At 40.0% G+C, this 19,668-nt stretch overlaps 1 protein-coding gene across 8 annotated transcripts in view; it reads right to left on the minus strand.

Moving 5' to 3' along the window:
• BLM (BLM RecQ like helicase) overlaps positions 1 to 19,668 on the minus strand; it is a 97,160-nt gene that overhangs the window by 34,763 nt on the left and 42,729 nt on the right. For 7 of the 8 annotated variants that reach the window (XR_011997105.1, XR_011997106.1, XR_011997108.1 and 4 more), the window contains 6 exons: positions 18,859 to 19,550; positions 16,943 to 17,134; positions 14,737 to 14,855; positions 13,766 to 13,879; positions 10,968 to 11,066; positions 10,650 to 10,798 (listed from right to left, as the gene is read on the minus strand). Coding sequence is in view for 4 of the 8 variants with exons in the window: in XM_026000742.2 (XP_025856527.2) it covers positions 10,650 to 10,798; positions 10,968 to 11,066; positions 13,766 to 13,879; positions 14,737 to 14,855; positions 16,943 to 17,134; positions 18,859 to 19,550 (1,365 nt within the window). In the remaining 4 variants the exon portion in view is untranslated. The remainder of the gene's footprint in view (positions 1 to 10,649; positions 10,799 to 10,967; positions 11,067 to 13,765; positions 13,880 to 14,736; positions 14,856 to 16,942; positions 17,135 to 18,858; positions 19,551 to 19,668) is intronic. The other variant, XM_072737339.1, reaches the window with a different exon arrangement.

The raw sequence follows: 19,668 nt of genomic DNA on the forward strand, positions 1-19,668 counted from the left end.
AACAGAAGCTCCTCTGGATCCTTACATTCCACTGCATCTGGCACCTCACCTCTTTCTTTTCCCTCCAATGGCAAGTTTCTCAGAAGACACTTATGCCCCCAACCAGCCATATGTCCAATTTCAATTCTTGGCACCTCCATTTCTGGTTTTTGCCATCACCATTCTACCCAAATTGTTCTAGCTAAGCTTTTAAAACCAAAGAAATGGGACTCCTAGGTGGCTCAGTGGTTGAGCGTCTGCCTTTGGCTCAGGGCGTGGTCTTGGAGTTCTGTGATTGAGTCCCACATGGGGCTTCCTGCATGGAGCCTGCTTCTCCCTCTGCCTGTGTCTCTGTCTCTCTGTCATGAATGAATAAATAAAATCTTAAAAAAGAAAAACAAAAAACTAAAAGAAGGTGAGAGGACTGTGCCTGGGTCCCCCCACTGCACCAGCTTCCAACATCTCTATAGGAAGAAGGTAACACTGCAGAACAGTTAAGGTTAGAGCATAAAGACAAGTCAGTGCCCATGCTGATAGAAGAAAAGAGACTGTAACTCTAACAACTTGTGGTTAAGGAAGACACCTAGTACAGGGGGTGGGGATTGGAGGGAAGGATGATGGTGAATAAAACCACTGGCTTTCTGTCTTTGTATCTAAATCCAAGCTGGTTGGGCCCAAGTTTTGTTGCCAGTGGTAGGATATGCTTATTTGGCTTTAGGGTGAAAGAATGCCTTGCATGTGGAGCGCAGCCATATTCCTGAATGGACTTCTATGTAGGTAAGGCGGCCATGCAACGGGCAGCGGTCTCCCCGCTGTGTGCACTGTGCCCACTGGTCTTTATTCAGACCTCACTCTCTCTGGCCTCTCCAGCACTCCACATAGTTGGCTGTCCTCACAGAAAACCCCTCACAGCAGCAACAAGTTCACAGTCCATGGACTTGCCCCCCCCCCCCCCCCCCGCACCGCACTTGCTTCTCTGAGTTGTCTCATTTTTTCTTATTTTTTTAAAAAATATTTTATTTATTCATGAGACACACACAGAGAAAGGCAGAGGGAGAAGCAGCTCCCTGTGGGGAGCCCGATGTGGGACTCGATCCCAGGACTTCGGGATCATGCCCTGAGCCGAAGGCAGAAGCTCAACCACTAAGCCTCCCAGGTGACCCTGTCTCTTCTTCCTTTGCTTACTCCTTAAGTGGGGACTACTTAAGTGTTCAGTGCTCCTCTTCTCCCTCATGTTGCTTTCTTCAGAGACCTCACTCCCTGCTTTAAGCAGCACCTAGTGCCATCCCGACATGCCCCAATTTCCACTATTGTCCACCTTAGACCTTATAGTTCTGAACTACAGTCCAACTTCTTTTTAAAATCAGCGGCCTGAAACTGGGGTACACGCACCACGGGTTCTCAAAGACTTTTTCTTTTAAAGATTTATTTATTCATTCATAAGAGAGGCAGAGACACAGGCAGAGGGAGAATCAGGCTCTCCGAGGGGAGCCCGATGTGGGACTTGATCCCGGGACTCCAGGATCATGCCCTGGGCCGAAGGCAGACACTCAACCACTGAGCCACCCAGGCGACCCATCACAAAGACTTTCTGAAGGTACAGAGCAAAGACAACTATAAAGGAATCAATTTGCAGATCTTCCATCTTCACGTGTACTTTCTCCCAGAAGACTGATCTGGGTGTACCTGCAGTCCAGACATCCTGCTCGTGACCCCTGCCCTGCCTTTCCCTTTTAAAACGGTCTCCTCACTTCCTAAAAATAAACAAACCCTACTTTTCACCCATTCTGAACCTCACGATCGTACATTCGTCTGGCAATAAAAACCTCCAGGGCACTGTGCAGAACAAATGCAATATAGTATGGGTGCAGCTGAAACTTACTTACTTACTTACTTAACTTACTATCTATCTATCTATTTATTTAATTAATTAATTAATTAATTTATTTATTTAGAGAAGGGGGCTGGCTGGCTGGCTGGCTCAGTTGGTTAAAAGTCTAAGTCTTGATTTTGGCTGAGGCCATGATCTTAGGGTTGTGGGATTGAGCCCTGCATCAGGCTCTGTGCTCAGCATGGAGTCTGCTCAACTGACTGAGCCACCCAAGCACCCCTGAAACTTTCTTTAATCAAAGTACTAGAAACCCTGGGTAGAGCTCCATGCCTTGTAAGGGTTTTACATATTTATGCTGGGAATAAAGTGTGACATGAGGAATGAAGTACATTGGCCCATGTTGGGATATTCTGATTTCAGACACACGGAGAGCGAAGTGGTGGTGGTAGAGATGATTTTCATCATATGATGTTGCTTCTTGTATTGCTATTATCTCAGGATGCCTTGCTTCTGAGAGTCTTGAGATATCTGTTAATCAATACTTTGAAACCATCCCTCTTATGCTATTTATATGCACAGAAGACTGAGAGCTCTCTTCTAGGGCTGGAAATGGCAGAAGAACATGTAATGGATTGTGACAAGAAAAGGCAACAGGTAAAAAGACTGATATATCTATGGACTATTTCGATCATTTTAAATTATTTACAACTACTGTTCTAGCAAAGGAAACTACAGTCTTGACAGAATGATGTCATAACAAGAACTGCCCAGGTATACAAACAATGTAGACTATCTGAGTTAATTTGGGCTTTAGTTGGGAATGGTGTATGAGTCTCCCTACCCATATGAATGTTAAAATGACTATAGACAAGAATTGCCTTGTTACCTTTTATTACATTTTACACTATGCTTTAATTTCAGAATAATGTTTTATGAAGAAAAAAAAAAAAGTTTGGGCCAAAAAAGAGACAATAGCAAGTGTAGGTGGCATCAGAACCCATGACACTGCCGATGGGAATGGGAAACAGTATGGCTCCTTTGGAAAACAGCCTGGTAGTTCTGCAAAAGGTTAAAAATAGAGTCACCCTGTAAGTGCACACTTCCACTCCTGGGTGCATGCCCATGAGAAAGGAAGACAGAGGTTCACACAAAAACCTGTCTGTGAACACAGAATTTAGCAGTAGTCATAAGAGCCAAAAATGGAAACAACCCTGATATTCACCAACAGATAAATAAAATGGGCCACACCCATATAATGGAATATTATTCAGCAATAAACTTTGAAAACATCATGTTAAAGAAGCCAGTTATAGAAGACCAAGGATAGAATGATTTTATTTATATGAGATATCCAAAATAGGCAAATCTAGAAACAGAAGGTAGATAGATTAGTGGTTGCTGTGGGTGGACAGGGAAGTGGGGGAGGGAATGACTATTAGTGGGCGTGGTGTTTTTGCAAGCTGATGAAGATGCTGTAAAATTGATTATGGTGATGGTTGTATAACTGTACTAAAACCACTGAATTGTACACTTTGTTTTTTAAATTTTTTTTTTAATTCAAGTGAGACAGAAAGAGCATAAGCAGGGGGAGGGGCAGAGGGAGAAGCAGAAGCAGGCTGCTCAGTGAGCAGGGAGCCCGACGCAGGGCTCAATCCGAGGGCCCCAGGATCATGACCTGAGCCAAAGGCAGATACTTAACTGACTGAGCCACCCACATACCCTGGACTGTATACTTTAAATAGATGAACTGTATGGTATGTGGATTTTATCTCAATAAAGCAGTTGCCAAAAGCTGGCACATAATCTGAAAAATTTTTAATATTTGTGACATAATTGAAAAAACTTAGAAATACTAATTAACTTAGTCAATGGATTACTAAAAATAATAAAATAACATGAGATTAGGAAATAAAGTTACCAATCCCAAACTCAATTAAAATGAAAACAGGTGTCTCTACTGCAGAAGGACAGCTAACCCCCAGCACATGGGCCACTGAGTAAAAGTAGCTTGTACACAACTTGCTGTGATGGGAACATTAATGGTTGCTTAGGGTTTGTCTTACTTGGCCTGTTGGAAAATGGGATGTTTGGAATTACCAAGTATTCTAGTCAGAGACAGGTCCCATCAACCAATGAATGCATAAATAAAAATGGAATGCCCATACCATGGAAGATTACTCAGTAATAACAAGGAACTACATACTGATGCATGTGGCAACATGGACGACCCATGAAAACACTTGGCTAGGGGAAAGACAATGGCACACATGAGGTGGGGAGCATGGGAAATGACTGCTAATGAGTACGAGGTTTATTTCTGGGGTGATGAAAATGTTCTATGCTTAGACTCGGGGGATGGCTACATAACTGTGAAAATACAAAAACCCCACTAAATTCTAACCTTTAAATGGGTGAATTTTATGATGTGTCAATTATCACTCTCTCTTATTATTATCATTTTTTTTAAGGAGGCTCTGCCTAACATGAGGCTTGAACTCATGACCCAGAGATCAAGGGTCTCATGCTCTACTAAGTCAGCCAGGTGCCCCCACTATATTTCAATAAAGTTTTCATTTTTTAAAAAAAGTTTAAGATTCCACTGTATCTTCACTAAGAGAGTACTATATCAGCTGACATTAACATGGCAACTATGATTAGGTCCAGGGTGTCAAACTCATGTCATTTTAAGTGTTATGTTAGGAAATGGAATCAATTTGTGCTCAGCTCTTGTTGTTTTTGAAACTGAGATAGTTGTCATGGGGATGTGTACTAAACAGTTTATATGAACTGAGAAACAAAGTCAGAATTTTCCTTTTAAAAATGAAAGTAAGTTTAATTTAGGTGATGGGGGGGATCCCTGGGTGGCACAGCGGTTTAGCGCCTGTCTTTGGCCCGGGGCGTGATCCTGGAGACCCGGGATCAAATCCCACGTCGGGCTCCCGGTGCATGGAGCCTGCTTCTCCCTCTGCGTGACTATCATAAATAAATAAAAATTAAAAAAAAAATTTAGGTGATGGGTTTGGCACTGAATACTAGCTTTGCCAACCAGATTAGATAGTAGTCACATCCCAGCATTTGAAAGTGCTAAATGGTAGCCACAAAAATTGGATGAAACTATCATTTAAAAGCATATCCCACAATAAAAATACCTGTCAAAAATATATTAGAAAAAGTGTACTAAAACTAACAGCATTTTGGTTTCCCAACTCTTCCAAATATAATGGATATAAGATTCATTTCAGTACAAGAGGAACAAGAATATTTATTTACTTGGGCGGGGGAGGCAGAGGAAGTGGGAGAGAGAATCTCAAGCAGACTCCACACCCAATGCAGAGCCTGACTTGGGGTTCAATCTCACAACCCTGCAATCATGAACTGAGCCAAAACCAAGAGTTGGCCACTAACCAAACTGAGCCCCAGGAACAAGAATATTTAATAGTCATTAGATAAGTCTTGGTATTTTTTATAGTATGCTTCCCAGAAAAAATAAAGTGAGTAATGATCTGACTTATTTTGCCAGTTAGATTGTTTACAATACTTCGCTTTCCACAAAATTTAAAGAACCTAAGTTGAGTCGTCAGTTGACAGACCATTAAAAATAATTTTTATGACATATTATGTAATTTTGGCATATATGTCAGAAAAAATTCAAATAATTGAGTGTTACTGCTATAATAAAATGCTTTCCATTCCCATCTACATGTGTATGTGAGCAATGGTTCTCAATGCTTACATCTGTAAAAATAAGAAATATGAACCAACTTGATTTGTCCATGGATGTATCAGCTAATTGAAAAGAAGTCCTATCTCATTAAATTACACATTCTCAATCAAAATATAGGCTTACATTTTTAAAAAGATACTTAAACTATTTCAATCAGTAATATATTACTAATGATTATAGTAATTCAATCTGGAAGAAAATTTTGGTATGGGAAATTCAAAAACAACTTTTAATTTATATACACAGATTTTTTTCATATTTTTCTTATAGGTAAGTATGATATAGTAAGTAATAAGACTTCAAGCATAAAAATATATTACCTTAGGATAAAAATCTGTGGGGAAACTGAAAGGGAAATAGGAGTTCAAAGAGAAAAAGGAAAGATATAATAAAATATCTGTTAAAGACTTTTTTTTAAAGATTTTATTTATTTATATATTCATGAGAGGCACAGAGTCAGAGAGAGGCAGAGATACAGGCAGAGGGAGAAGCAGGCTCCAAGCAGGGAGCCCGATGTGGGACTCGATCCGGGTCTCCAGGATCACACCCTGGGCTGAAGGCGGCGCTAAACTTCTGAGCCACTGGGGCTGCCCAAGATATATATATATAGATTTTATTTGTTTATTCATCAGAGACAGAAAGAGAGGGAGGCAGAGACATAGGCAGAGGGAGAAACAGGCTCCATGCAGGGAACCCAATGTGGGACTCGATCCCGGGACTCCTAGGATCAGACCCTGGGCAGAAGGGGCGCTCAACCGTTGAGCCACCCAGGTGTCCCTGTTAAAGACATTTTTGAAGATATTTAAAGTTAAAATTTTTTAATGTGTTTTTTAAATGAGTGAAAGTAGATACAAAATTACTATTATATTTATATTCTACTGGATACATTTAAAAGGGCTAGGTTAAAGATTTAATTTAAAAACATTATTTACAACAGACTACATTCTTATTTAAAATTCATGTTGAAAAATTTTTGGTGTCATGTTAGAAATATATAGGTGATACAGTTTTCCAAAATTCTTTCAGGAGGCCCAGAAAAAATTTTATTTATTTTTTATTTTTTTTATTTTTTTAAATTTTATTTATTTATGATAGTCACACAGAGAGATAGAGAGAGGCAGAGACACAGGCAGAGGGAGAAGCAGGCTCCATGCACCGGGAGCCCGACGTGGGATTCGATCCCGGGTCTCCAGGATCGCGCCCTGGGCCAAAGGCAGGCGCTAAACTGCTGCGCCACCCAGGGATCCCCAGAAAAAATTTTAAAACCAAAGAAAGTACTTTATAAAACCAAAGAAAGTACTAAGGGGCACCTGGGTGGCTCAGTTAAATGTCTGCCTTTGGCTCAGGTCATGATCCTGGAGTCCCTGAGAGCGAGCTCTGCCTCGGGCTCCCTGCTCAGAAGGGGGTCTGCTTCTCCCTCTTCCCCCTGCTCATGTTCTCTCTCTTGGTCTCCCTCAAATAAATAAAATCTTAAAAAAAAGAAAGTATGAAGACTGAGGTCGTGACCTTCTCCACTCATCCCTTAACCCCCACCCCAACCACAGATCTAAAAATCAAATTCATTACCCACCCCTTCACCTCTTCTCCCCTCCTGCATGTCACCTGCACCAGAAACTAGTATAAACTTTACAATGTCTGTCTTTCTTACGCCACCAGTTGTCAGTCTTCCTGTTTCAGCTGTGTCTTCCCTCAAACCGGTACCCTGGGTTCTCTTCTGCTGTTGCCAGCACTGTCACCTCTCTTCTAGAATGCTACAATGGGGTTTCCAGGGGCCATTTGGCCTCTGATCCCTTGTTTGTCTGCTACATCTTCTGTTCCACTGCCAGGGTGATTATTCTATCCTAAGGTTCAGCTCAAGCCATTTTCCAGGTCAAGTTGTCCAAAGAATGAATTCCAAACACGATACCACCACAAAATGCAAGATCCCCGTGATGGGGTGTTAAGCCCTCCCAGGTCTCTCCTCTTATCCCATGTATTATTCTCCATTCCTTGGATCCCGCTTGTACTCTGATACCTGAAACTTCAGCCCTGAATTCTCCTTCTCTGCCTGTGAAAGCACCATTCTCATCACTTCACACCCACTAGGACAGGTATAATAAAAGATGTCCTGTAACATGTGTTGATGTGGACAGGGAGCAACCATAGCCCTCACACACTGCTGGAGCTCTGTGGTCTGTCATGGCTGCTGCACAGATGCCCCAGAGAAACAAAAACACGCACCCACAACTTAAGACACCAAGGCCCGTAGTAGTCTTCATAATAACAACGGCCACAAAATGGAAACAACTGAAATATCCACCACATGATAAATGAAAAATAAAATGTAGAGAGCACACGTGTGATGAAATAGTTTTTGTCAGTAGGACAGAAAGCAGTACTGACAGGAACCAACACATGGATGAACCCTGAACACATGAAGCTGCGTGAGAGGCCAGTCACAGAGGCCACTTTCCGCAAAATGCTGTTTCTATGAAATGTCCAGCTTAGGCAAAAATCTATAAAGACACAAAATAGATCAGTGGTTGTCTAGGGCTGGGGAGATGGGGAATAGTGGGAACTGACTGCTGATGGGTATGGAGTTTCTTTCAAGGGAGACAGATATGTTCTAAAATTAGATATGGTGGGGGTGCACAACTCTGTGAATAAATAAAAAAAAATCATAGCATTGCATACTTAAATAGGTGACTCTTAAAGTATGTAAATGGTATCTCAGTACAGCTGCTGACAACAAAGACTCCTCAACCTACCAAGCCCGCTTCCTTTAAAAAGCCCATCCGACCCCTCCTCATTAACAACTGGTTGTTATTTTGGGTTAGAGTCACTCTTGCCTTCCTGAGTTCCTGCAGTCATAATTTACATCTCTAATTAACACGTACTTCATCCTGCTGCAATTTATTAAGAAGTACTTAAAGGGTTCTAAAACCAGACTGTCTGGGTTTAAGTCCTCCCTCCGGCACTCGTGAGGTCTATGACCTTGTGCAAGTTATTTCTCTGTGCCTTTGTTTCCTCATCCAAAAGTGAGGAAAGTAGGAGTACTCAGCTCATAAGCCTTTTGTGTGGATAAATGAGTTCATACACATAAACTGTCAAGAATAGTGCCTGGCCCATTGAATAGGCTAAATATGTAACTAGTAGCTCTCATTATTGTTTTGTGATATTATTGTTGTATCAACTGTCTACGTGTCTGCCTTTCCCTTCTCAGTTTATATTTTAAGGTCCTAAGGAAAAGAAATAAAGTCTCTATTTTATTATTATCTATCCTATTTTCCAAAGAAGAACATTACCACACACTAGCTGTAGAAGAGGAGCACGGGGGTGCTGTGGCTCCAACCCTAGGGAGACCTGCCTTCTCCGGGGCCATGATACAGCAGCAGTTGGGTACATTTAATCAAAGCAAGGGCCTACTGGCAAAAAAGATCAGGAAAAAATGTACCAGAAAGTGTTTGTTAAAATCTTTTTACTTCCACTAAGAGATTTAAACTCTCCCAAATATAGAAGTAGCAAATATATTAAGGAATCAACAGACTTGCCCAAATTTTCATATTTTACCCACATTTACCAAAATTCCTCCATATGTTCCATTTATTCATTCTTACTGAGTGCCAATTATGCACAGGGCGCCACATGCTAGACTCAGGAAATGTACAATCTATTGCTTTTCCAGGCTGATCTCCTCACACGACCAGGAAAAGATATTAAAGGTGTCTATCTCTAAATGCATATGTGCAATGTTTACGCAAACAAAAATGACAAATTCTGTACTTACAAAAAGTTATTCAAAAGGTGAAGTGAATTCATACAATTTCTTTTAACTATGTGCATTTGGCAATTAATATTACTGGCCTAGAAGATGAGCAGACTGCATCTGGCATAAATTTGATGGAAAAAAGCTAAAAACACTGCCTATTAAAAAAAAGAAAGGCTTTCACAGATCAATGTAGTACTTATAGCAGTGAATTTCTGGCAGGTAGGTTACTCACTAGAACCTAAAGCATAATATGACACCTTAAATATGTTTTCATGTACATCAATTATGGAAGCAAAATCTCTCCCCACCCCCAAATTCTACAAAAACACCCTTTCTCAAGTGAGATTAAAGATATTCCATTCCAAATTTTGTGATTTCACACAAAAAATTCTGAGGACTCTAAAATTCGTGTGCTGGAGAATGCCAGTTTAATCGGCAAAGGTCCCTGTAGCTGTCTTAACCTCATGGTCCCCCATATCCTTCATATGGTGCTTTTGGTTCTTCCCTAAGCTGTTGAGGGATGCTGCTGTTTTTATTGATCACGATATTTAGAGAGCCAGCTTACTGTCTTTATTTCCAAATGAGCAAGAAGTGTGCTTTAAAAATTCACCCCAATATACCTACCGGTCATTCCTTCAAGCATTCCTCAAACTCAAAGCACCCACTAATAAATTAGAAGAGACAAGTATTTTTAACCTTGGCACACAGCAGCTGTTAAGTAAATATTTGCTGAGTGAATGAACCTATCAGAGAATGCACCTGTCTCTACAGACTCATGCAGAGGTATGAAACAATCCAGTACAACCTAGATATGTGGGGATTTTTTTTTTTTATAGTAGTTTCTATTGTAATTATGGATTTGGTGGCAATGAAAAGCACCTCTGCTTTTGAGATGAAAACAAAGCATAAAAACTGTAAAACATAGTTCCTGGATTGTTTTCAATATCCTGGCTATAAGTGGAACTTCAGGGAAAATGACAAAGTAGGGTCATCTGTGTACTTCCTGATGTATACCCTAGGATGTATGGGAACCAGGATAGAAAAATAAAAGCTAATTTACTACAGGGACCATTCTAGAGTTAACAGGTACAGCACACACTTTATCTCTACTTCCAAAATAGGTATTGGGATAGAGTTTGAATTTCAGTAAGTAAAAAGCCCTCAGGCCTTGGTTCCCAAATTTTGCTGCACGCTGGAATCACTTGGGGGTTTTTAAAAACATAATGGCTCCCAGCCCCCAAAATTCTTGTCTAATTGACAGAGTGCAATCTGTGCACTGGGATTTTAAAGCTCAGTACATTCTACTGTGTGGCAATCTGGGAACCACTGCCCCAGGGTTTTTAAATTCAGGACTTTGAGCAACTTACACCTGAGGCTGGAGGATCTTCAGCTGAGTGAGGATGTCCTTCTGTACCCTGGGATTAGCTGTGGCAGTAAGGGCCATCACTGGAACAGAGGGAAACTTCTGGCGAAGCATATTCATTCTTTTATAATCTTGGCGAAAATCATGTCCCCACTAGTTGGAAAAAAAAAATAATGCTTTTCAGACTATTTGGATCTTCCTACATAAAAAGGAAGCATATACTGCATATACTGCTCACTGTATTTCCTCTATTCTGAAAAGACATATACTGTTGGTAGTATATATTCATTGGGTATTTCAAGTCACATAAACCAGTGTTTACCTGACTGACACAATGCGCTTCATCAATGACAAAACGTGCCAGGAGCTTCCTCTCATACAGATTCTCCAGAGTGGAAAGCAGTCTATTACTTGCACAGACCTAGACGAGAAATGTATTCATTAGAGATCTGAAAATATTTAAACACCACAGCACCTTAAGGACTCTGCTGTCTTTAGTTCCACTACAACTTCAGCTGTATTAAAACCTCCACATAAAATGAGTTATTTCAATGTATGAAGAGAATTAGCAGAATAGAAAATTGCAAACGAAACCTTCTAGAATATTCACCCACATTTAGCAAGCAGTTGTGTATTAGGTCAGTGGTTCTAAAACTTTTTTCCTGCCTCAATATGTCTGAGGTTCACCATGTTTACACTGTAACAGGGTTACAGGTTTAGGTTGTCGGCATGCATGTTGTTTTTTGGGGGGGGGATACACACATACACACAAGTATGTATATATGTATGTGTTTCATGATTCTGTGTGTGACAGGGTCTAGAAGCGATGATATCCCAGTAGAAATGACAACATCTGGCATCCATGTCTTGACAGGGACATGTCAACAGGATACAGAAGCAGTGTGATGGAGCTCTCCCACTGGCCAAATCTAGGACAATTAGAACATCCACATAAACAATGAGAGTGGATTATAGCCCCCTGATAAATTAAGAACCCATGATTTCATGTTGGTATAAATAAATATGTAGGTAAAAGGGAAAGCTCTTCCTTACAGGAGAATGCTGGCTAAGTTAGAAAACTCATCATTTGGCATCCATTATAGAAATCACTGACAGGGAGTCGTCAATGGATGATAAAAACTCTTTTGGGTCAAAGCCTGATGAGTAACAGGATATTTATACAATCTCAAGAGTACTCCACAGCAGGATACCCACTAATTACAAAAGCAAAAGATTTATGTTTATTTTTGTAATTACCAATTGCAACAACACAAAAGAAGTCATTTTATAGTGGAGAATCTGGCAGACACCACCTCAACCAGTGATCAAAGTTAACACCACCAACAAAAGGATAAACAGACATCAAGTGCATCCCAATCTGATGCACTGAGAACAATTGTCACCTCTATGATATTCCTGCCAAAATGAGTAACATAAATCTCATCGTGAGGAAACAGAAGATACATTCAAACTGAGGGACAGGCCTCAAAACAACTGGCCTTCACTCTTCACAACTGTCAAAATCATGAAGGACAGAGAGAAACTTTAAAGAGACATGACAACCGAATGCAATCTAGGATTTTCTTTTGCAATAAAGGACATTACTGGGACAACTAGAAAGACTATAATAAGGTTTACAGATTAAGTCATTGTATCAATAAACATTTTCTCATTTTAATGATTGTCCTGAGGTTATGCAAGAGAATTTGTTTTTAGGAAACGCATGGTGAAGTGTTTAGAGTTGAAAGGGTTGTCATGTCTACAACCTACTCTCAAATATTTTAGGAAAAAGGCAGAGAGAGGGAAAGGACAATAAAGCAATTATAGTAAAATGTTACCATTTAGGGTTTCTGGGTGAAAGTTATACAGGAATCCTTGTACTATACTGTGTATCAGAAATTATGTCAAAAATTTAAAAATATTATGTATTCTAGCGGGCTTTTATGAGATAATAGAAAAATACATTGGTCTCCGCTTTCAGTTCCTGGCACAAGTTCTTGAAACCCTTGTAATTTGCTACGTGAGAACAGTAGAAGCATCCCTCACTCCAATATCTGTCTCTGACCCCATCCCTGACGCAGGGATCCTAAATCCCTTCTAAATTCTTAAGTGATAGGAGCACTGGGAGTGTCTTTTGTTCTAGTGCAGTGACTCTGGGTGGGGGCCACTCACCAGACAGACCGAGCCATGATCAGAAACTTGGAATTTTCAGTAGCACCCCATCCTCTTGAGAGGGGAGAGGGGCTGGACATGATCATGCCTATGTGAGGACGCCACCATAAATTCTCAATAGTAGGAGGTTTGGTGAGCTTCCAGTGTGGATGGTTATGCATCCCAGCACCACCAGAACAGAAGCTCCTGTGTTTGGGACCCCCTCCCCCCAAGTCCCTACACTGTGTGTCTCTCATCTGGCTGTTCATCTGCATCATCTGTCATGTCCTTTAATAAACTGGTAAATGTTAAGTGTTTCCCTGAGTTTTGTGGGCCGCTCTAGCACATTAATCAAACCCGAGGAGGGGATCACCGGAATCTCTGCTTTGTTAGCCAAATCCAACAGAAGTTATGGGTGACTAGGGACCTTCTAGTTGCTACTGGCATCTAAAAGAGGGTGGGAATCATCTTGTGGGACTGAGCCCTTCACCTGTGGGGGGGGGGCCCAATGCTCTCTCTGTATAGATACTGTCAGAGCTGTGTTAAATTGTACGACTCTCTGCTGTAGGACTCTCTGGTCACAGAGAGCTGCTTAGAATAAGGAAAAAATGTCCACACGTTTGGTCACCAGGAATAAAATATTCCATGTGACGGTAAAGGAGAGAGACATCGGAAGGGAAGCCTGGGTTCTTCCCTACTCAGGAGACAGAACAGGGTTGTTTTTCTAACACAGCTTTAATATTTTTATTTATTTCATTACTTTTTAAAGATTTTATTTATTCATGACAGACACACAGAGAGAGGTAGAGAGACAGGCAGAGAGAGAAGCAGGCTCCCAGCAGGGAGCCCAGTGTGAGACTCCATCCCAGGACCCCGGGGTCATGACCTGAGCCAAAGGCAGCCACTCAACCACTGAGCCATCCAGGTGCCCCTAATATCATATTTTAAAATAATGGTATCAATACAAACCTTCTCTGGAGTAACATATAGAAGTTTTATAATTGGGTCTTTCTTGGATAATTGCAGGTAAATACTTGTTGCTTCCGAGTCAGTCTTATCACCTGTCAGATATGTAGCTGGAATCTAAGTACAAAAGTCGTAAACATAAATTTATCTTTAGGTTCTATATATACTTTATAAGTCTCATATCAAACCTGGGTCAAAGGAAAGCTAATCTCAATGCGGTGAAAGTAAATAATTAGCACATATTAAAAAAAAAACAAAACTTTTCTTGGCCATAACTTAGAATATTCCCATTGTTTATTTCCTTCTTTTTTCTTCTCTTTTCTTTACTGCCATTGCTTTTCACATAAGTAAGATAAATATGAATTCAGTGCCCAAGAGTCACATCCTAATGCACAGCTCGTTTTTGTTTAGGCAAATGTATCTCCAGTGCGTTAAAGCATGAGGACGATGAGAGGGCCATAGCATCAGGAATAGCTGAACACTGGTGATTGGCGCTGCACACACACATTCTTTGGCAGAAAAATCAAACTGGCGGTCTTGTTGAGGGGTGGTGGCTCACGACTTCGAATATATGTGGGGTTTGGTAGAATGCATTTTATACTTTCTTAACCTCAGCCGGAGGAAAAAGGACACATGTGTGGGTGTGCTCATGTGTAAGTATTTTAAGATATTATATGCTGATCTTGCAGTAATAAGAAATCCTTTCACATTAATAAAAGAAATGTACATCAGCAAAATACAGGTTAAAAGTTCTTCTAAGATACATTTTTCTAGAATAAAATTAGACTGAACTGAGAAGGTTATCTGTACTAGAATTTTCAACGACTTGTACAACTTACTCAAACTGTTGTGCTTGATTCTTCTAATTTATGAACTACTTAATAAAAAATGTTACCCAGAGTACTGAAATATAATTACTTTTATGTCTTTATTAGTATTTTTAATTATAATTGGTAGTGTTTGTTTTAACTTACATCCAAGGAAGTCAGCTTTTGGACTTGATCTACTATAAGTGATCTCAAAGGAGAAATGACAATAGTGACACCAGGAGAGACACAGGCAGGGAGCTGGTAACACAGACTCTTACCACCTCCTGAAAGGACAAAAAACAAAAACAAAAAACCACCTGTCAGGTTCTATCTTGTGAGCATGAAGGCAGAAGTTACAAACTAAATCATACAGTAATATTTAAAAGTAACAGAACACCAAGTGACATTCCCTATGGTGCCAATAATTTGCCACACTGGAATAAGCCAAAATATTTAGACAATTTAAATGTGTGAAATTTATCTTTTAGGAGATCTTATGTAGGTATACATGAATGCAAAAACAGGAATCAGGGCAGGAAACTTAAATGCAATAGAAGTGCTTTAAAAAGCTACTTGGGAAATCCAAGTACAGTATGAGGGATATTCTATCACAGTATCAGGGTGAAAATAATTACCTTGTATAATATTTAATTTTTAAAGAGTTAAAATGTTATAAAACATACATCACTTAAGACCTTAGTTAACATGGTTTAATATTTCTTTGATGATCCAGAAAGCACTTTTAGGATCTCACTTTTTTATTTTTTTTATTTTTTATTATTTATTTATTTATTTTTTTTTAGGATCTCACTTTTTTAAACCATTAATATGAACCTTTCAACGCTGAACATCTGCACTTTGACTCCCTGTACTCTTATCAGTAAGAAAATATTCCCAATCTTCCTTTGAGATAGAAGAGTAGAACTACATCGGTGTGTACTAACAGAAGATGAAGAGAAAGTCATTCTGAGATGCATCCCCATTTCTCTGGGTAACTCTAATTCAAAATGGTAAGACAACTGGTCTACATTTAATGATTAGTCTCTTAATTTTCAACTTCTCCCATCCATTAATGATAGAAACTTGTGCCTGGCAGTTTCTAGGACTCTGTTTTTGTTTTTTTTAAATACCACACATCACATTCCACCTTTTTTGCATGTTGGGTAAGTACATTATATCTTGGTATATATGTATGTGTAAATGTCAAGAAAAGATCAAGAAGCTGTGTTCCAGCTTCTGCTCCATCACTTAGACTGTCTGACTTTGACACTCAAGCTACCCTTACCATGCCTCAATTCTCTCACCTGCAAAATGTTTTTTTGTCTGAAAGAAACCTTATTGGAATCTTTATCTATATAAATCAACAGGTTGAAACTGGGGTGGGAAGAACCACAAAAAGCCCCCTGAAACCCTAAAGGACCATGAAAAACCCTGAAACCACTGACTAGATCATTGTCAGGATTACTTCCAGCTTCCATTTTGAAATACCAAACTAGAGCCAGAGCAGCAGAGTGAACAAGTTAATAAAATACAAAATGTTGGTTATTAAGCCAATGTTGTCTGAGTTCTAAAATCAGTTTGAAAGAACTCAGATGCTTAGCAACATAATTTTAAAATGGTAATAACTAATTGCTAAAGGTCATAGCAAGGTGAGTAAAAGGCAGAGGGAAGGCTCTGAGGAAGTACTGCAACTCAGATTCCTGTGCTCCTTATCCTAACTGTTGATTTAATATCCTCACTTGGATGACTGTAAACCATCAAACAGCTGTTACAGATGTGAATGGCACAGTGAAAAGTCCTGGATCTCTTAAAAACTGAGACCAAGCAAGAACTATGGCTAAAGGCCTTCTGCTTACTCCTCACGACATTCTGTGAAGTAGGTACTTGGTTATCACCCCCGCTGCACACATGAGGAAGCTGGTGCTTGGGGTGAAGTGCTTCGCTCCAGGTCACGCTGCAAGTAAGTGGCAGCACTGCACACTGGAGCCAGGCCGTCACTCCAGAGCTGATGATCTTAACCACCCTTCGACAGCAGACTGTACCAAATAAAGTGCCAGAGATGTTCAAGGTCTCTGACAATGATAACTTTTTGTTCAAGTTCCAGATTAATACAGACTAAAAAGAGAGAGAGAGAGAGAAATTCTAGATCGATTCAACACAACAAGCTCTGAGGTGAAAATCTTAAAGGGTTATAAATGTTATCATGTCAGCAGAGGACGTGAGGTAATACATTTTCTCACTATGGCATGGGAGGTATAGAGGTCTCTTAATGATGGAAATGCCATGTGGGTGTTCATTTTATTTCTATTAAAGGGCTTTCATTTAACATCTGCCAATGGACTCTTGCCAATTTACATCTAAAAATACATACCAGTGGGCATTAAGATAAAACAGTCTTCACCCAGCAGTGCAGCATTGATCGCCTCTAGCTGATTAGTTCTAAAATTATGCAGGCCAAATTTTTTATGAAAAATCTTCATCATTTCTTTTGTATGAGGAAAACTAAGACTTTGGAAACGTTCGTGTTTCAGATTTCTGGATGCTAAATTTTGCGCCAACTTGTCTGAGAAAATAATTGATGTTAAGAAAAATCAGTGCGTTATTATTAATAAGTCAGTTTTAGCATTTACCCTTTGCCATACAAAATCAAAGGCATACATGTCCCTGCAGCACATCTTTCTTCAACCACTTATCAGGGTTTCATCCCCACCAAATGTCAAAGCTGCCAGAGGCTTCCCGAGGCCAAATTCCAGTCTTTTCCTTGATCTTTTTGCAGTACCTACCACTAACTATTTCATTTATTCCCTTCTTCCTCCTCTCTTGACCTTCAAGACGATCATAGTTTTTCTATTTAAATTCTCTCTCCTGGCTCCACTTCCTCCACCTGCCCCTTACACTTGGGAGTCTTTGCAGATGCTTGGGACTTTTGGCCATTCTTTCTTTGTAATTCTCCTAGTCCTCAGATCTTGAACATCACGTATGTGCACAGATTGCCTAGATCTCTTTTGTAAGGCCCTACTGACACCCACCTAAGTTCCAGTCCTGCATGCATCTCCAAATGTCTGCAAGACATTTCTACCTGAATGACTTTACCAACACTTTAAGCTCCATGAGTCTTAAAATAGCCCTCCTCAGCTTTTCTCCCAATCTGCTCTGCCTCTTGACTCCCCTGCTCTGCTAATGGTGTCACATATTTCCCAGTCACCGGGTCTGGAACCTCCAAGGCATCTCAGCTTCCTCTGGCTCCTCTTCCACGTCTCTCACATCTGCCCCCCTGCTCTGCAGCCCTGGTTTGGCACACAGAACAAGAGGTGCTCACACCAGCTCTGGCAGTCTCTCCAACCCCAACACTCAACTGTCTCAAAGATAAATGCAAACATCAAGTATGACACATTCTGACTTGACACAAAAATAAATCCATTAATGGTTATTTTAAAGGTCAACAGCATAACTGTCAGAACAACCTCCATGGTATTAAGTCATCAATGGCAAAAATAGGGAAGGCTGTACTTTATAAATCTTACACATATAAACTTGCTTCAGTTAAAAAACACTTGGTGATAACTTTATAGGGTTGATGTAAGGTTTTAAAATTAATTTTGGCTTCTCCTGCAGCCTTTCCAGTGGCTAACTGCACTCCTCCACAAAATTCTACTAAGAGGAAAGGGACTACTCGTTACTCAACTATGACCAGAACCCAACATAAACCAGGGCCTGGAGTGGGAACTCCATAAACATCTGTTGAATGAATTAAAAGGATTTTAGGCCCAGAGAGATCATTTGTCTTAAGAAATTTCTGACTCCATGTCTTTCTTAGGCGGCCTTGCATTTTAATATTTTAACACATAAAACATGTTTTACTACTTTATAAATTGATTGGTTCTCATCAGAGTTCTAAAAATACATGCAGTTACATTTTTTAACATATAAACTCAGCTTTGCTTTTACTTATCTCCCAAATCATTAAAAACTTGGTGCTCATGTGCTTTATTGTTTCCAGGACTAAAAGATGTTAATTTAAAGGCAAAGCACATTTGTAATGACTTTAGAGCTTTACTACAATAGGTTATAATTACTCATTTTATAAAACTACAGCTGCTACGGAGACAAAGGAGTGACTTGCTATTGAAATTGTGATTTGTAATTCATATTATCAACAGGAATTTGCATAGAAACAATGTACTTTTCAGGCAAGGATGATTTCCTCTTGGTTTTCTTACCCAATTGCGATTTTGGACAGTTCCGTTTACATATAAAATATAAGCATTCAATTTAGTTTAAACTTACCAGTGTAATTCTGAATTGACTCTGAGTTTTTATTTTGAGCAGTAGATGCCACTGGAAGACAGTTTGTCTTGGCTGAAGAAATTCTTTCTGATACTGGCTTAACTGGCCGACCTTCCTTAATAGGTAGACAGGCAGCTGTGGAAGATCTGCTGGCCGCTAAATCATGCATTATATCTTCCCAGTCATCATCATCATCAAAGCCATCTATGTCAAAATTATCAATATCACAGGCAGCCTGAATTTCTAAGTCATTTATTGGAGCAGCACGTTTATTCTGATCTTTCACAGCCGTGCTTGTGAGAACATTTCCCAGGAAGTAAGAGCTCTCGTTCCTTTTTTCTATCCGTGGTGTTTCAGCCCAGTTGCTACTTACAAAGGACTTCTGTAAATGGGGACTGAATAACAGTCTTTCAGAGGGATTCTTCATGGTGCCGGAGAATCCTGTCTTTCCTGGGGTAGTAGCCACTAAACACTCCCCAGTGGAACTGGAATGTGAGGGAAGGTGTGGAAAATTTAACTCCTTAACAGAATTCCCAGTAGGATGGGAATTGCCCTTTGGAAACACATCAGGAGCAGAAAGAGATGCCATATCCTCCACAGGGCTTCCCAGTGAATCAGGCCCGCATGTCCACACCGAAGCAAGAACACTGGCATCACTTGTATTAAAGTCGGCTTCAGCTAGGAGCTTCCTTCTGAAGAGGAAACAGAACTCCACATGAAACATGAGTAGTCTGCCAGGGCAGACCACACAAGTGTATCTTTAGTTTTCATCCCCAATCGTGGCGAAGTCTATCCTTTATATCCTCTTTT

The sequence above is a fragment of the Vulpes vulpes genome, chromosome 14, assembly GCF_048418805.1.
Source record: "Vulpes vulpes isolate BD-2025 chromosome 14, VulVul3, whole genome shotgun sequence".
Taxonomy (NCBI): Eukaryota; Metazoa; Chordata; class Mammalia; order Carnivora; family Canidae; genus Vulpes; species Vulpes vulpes.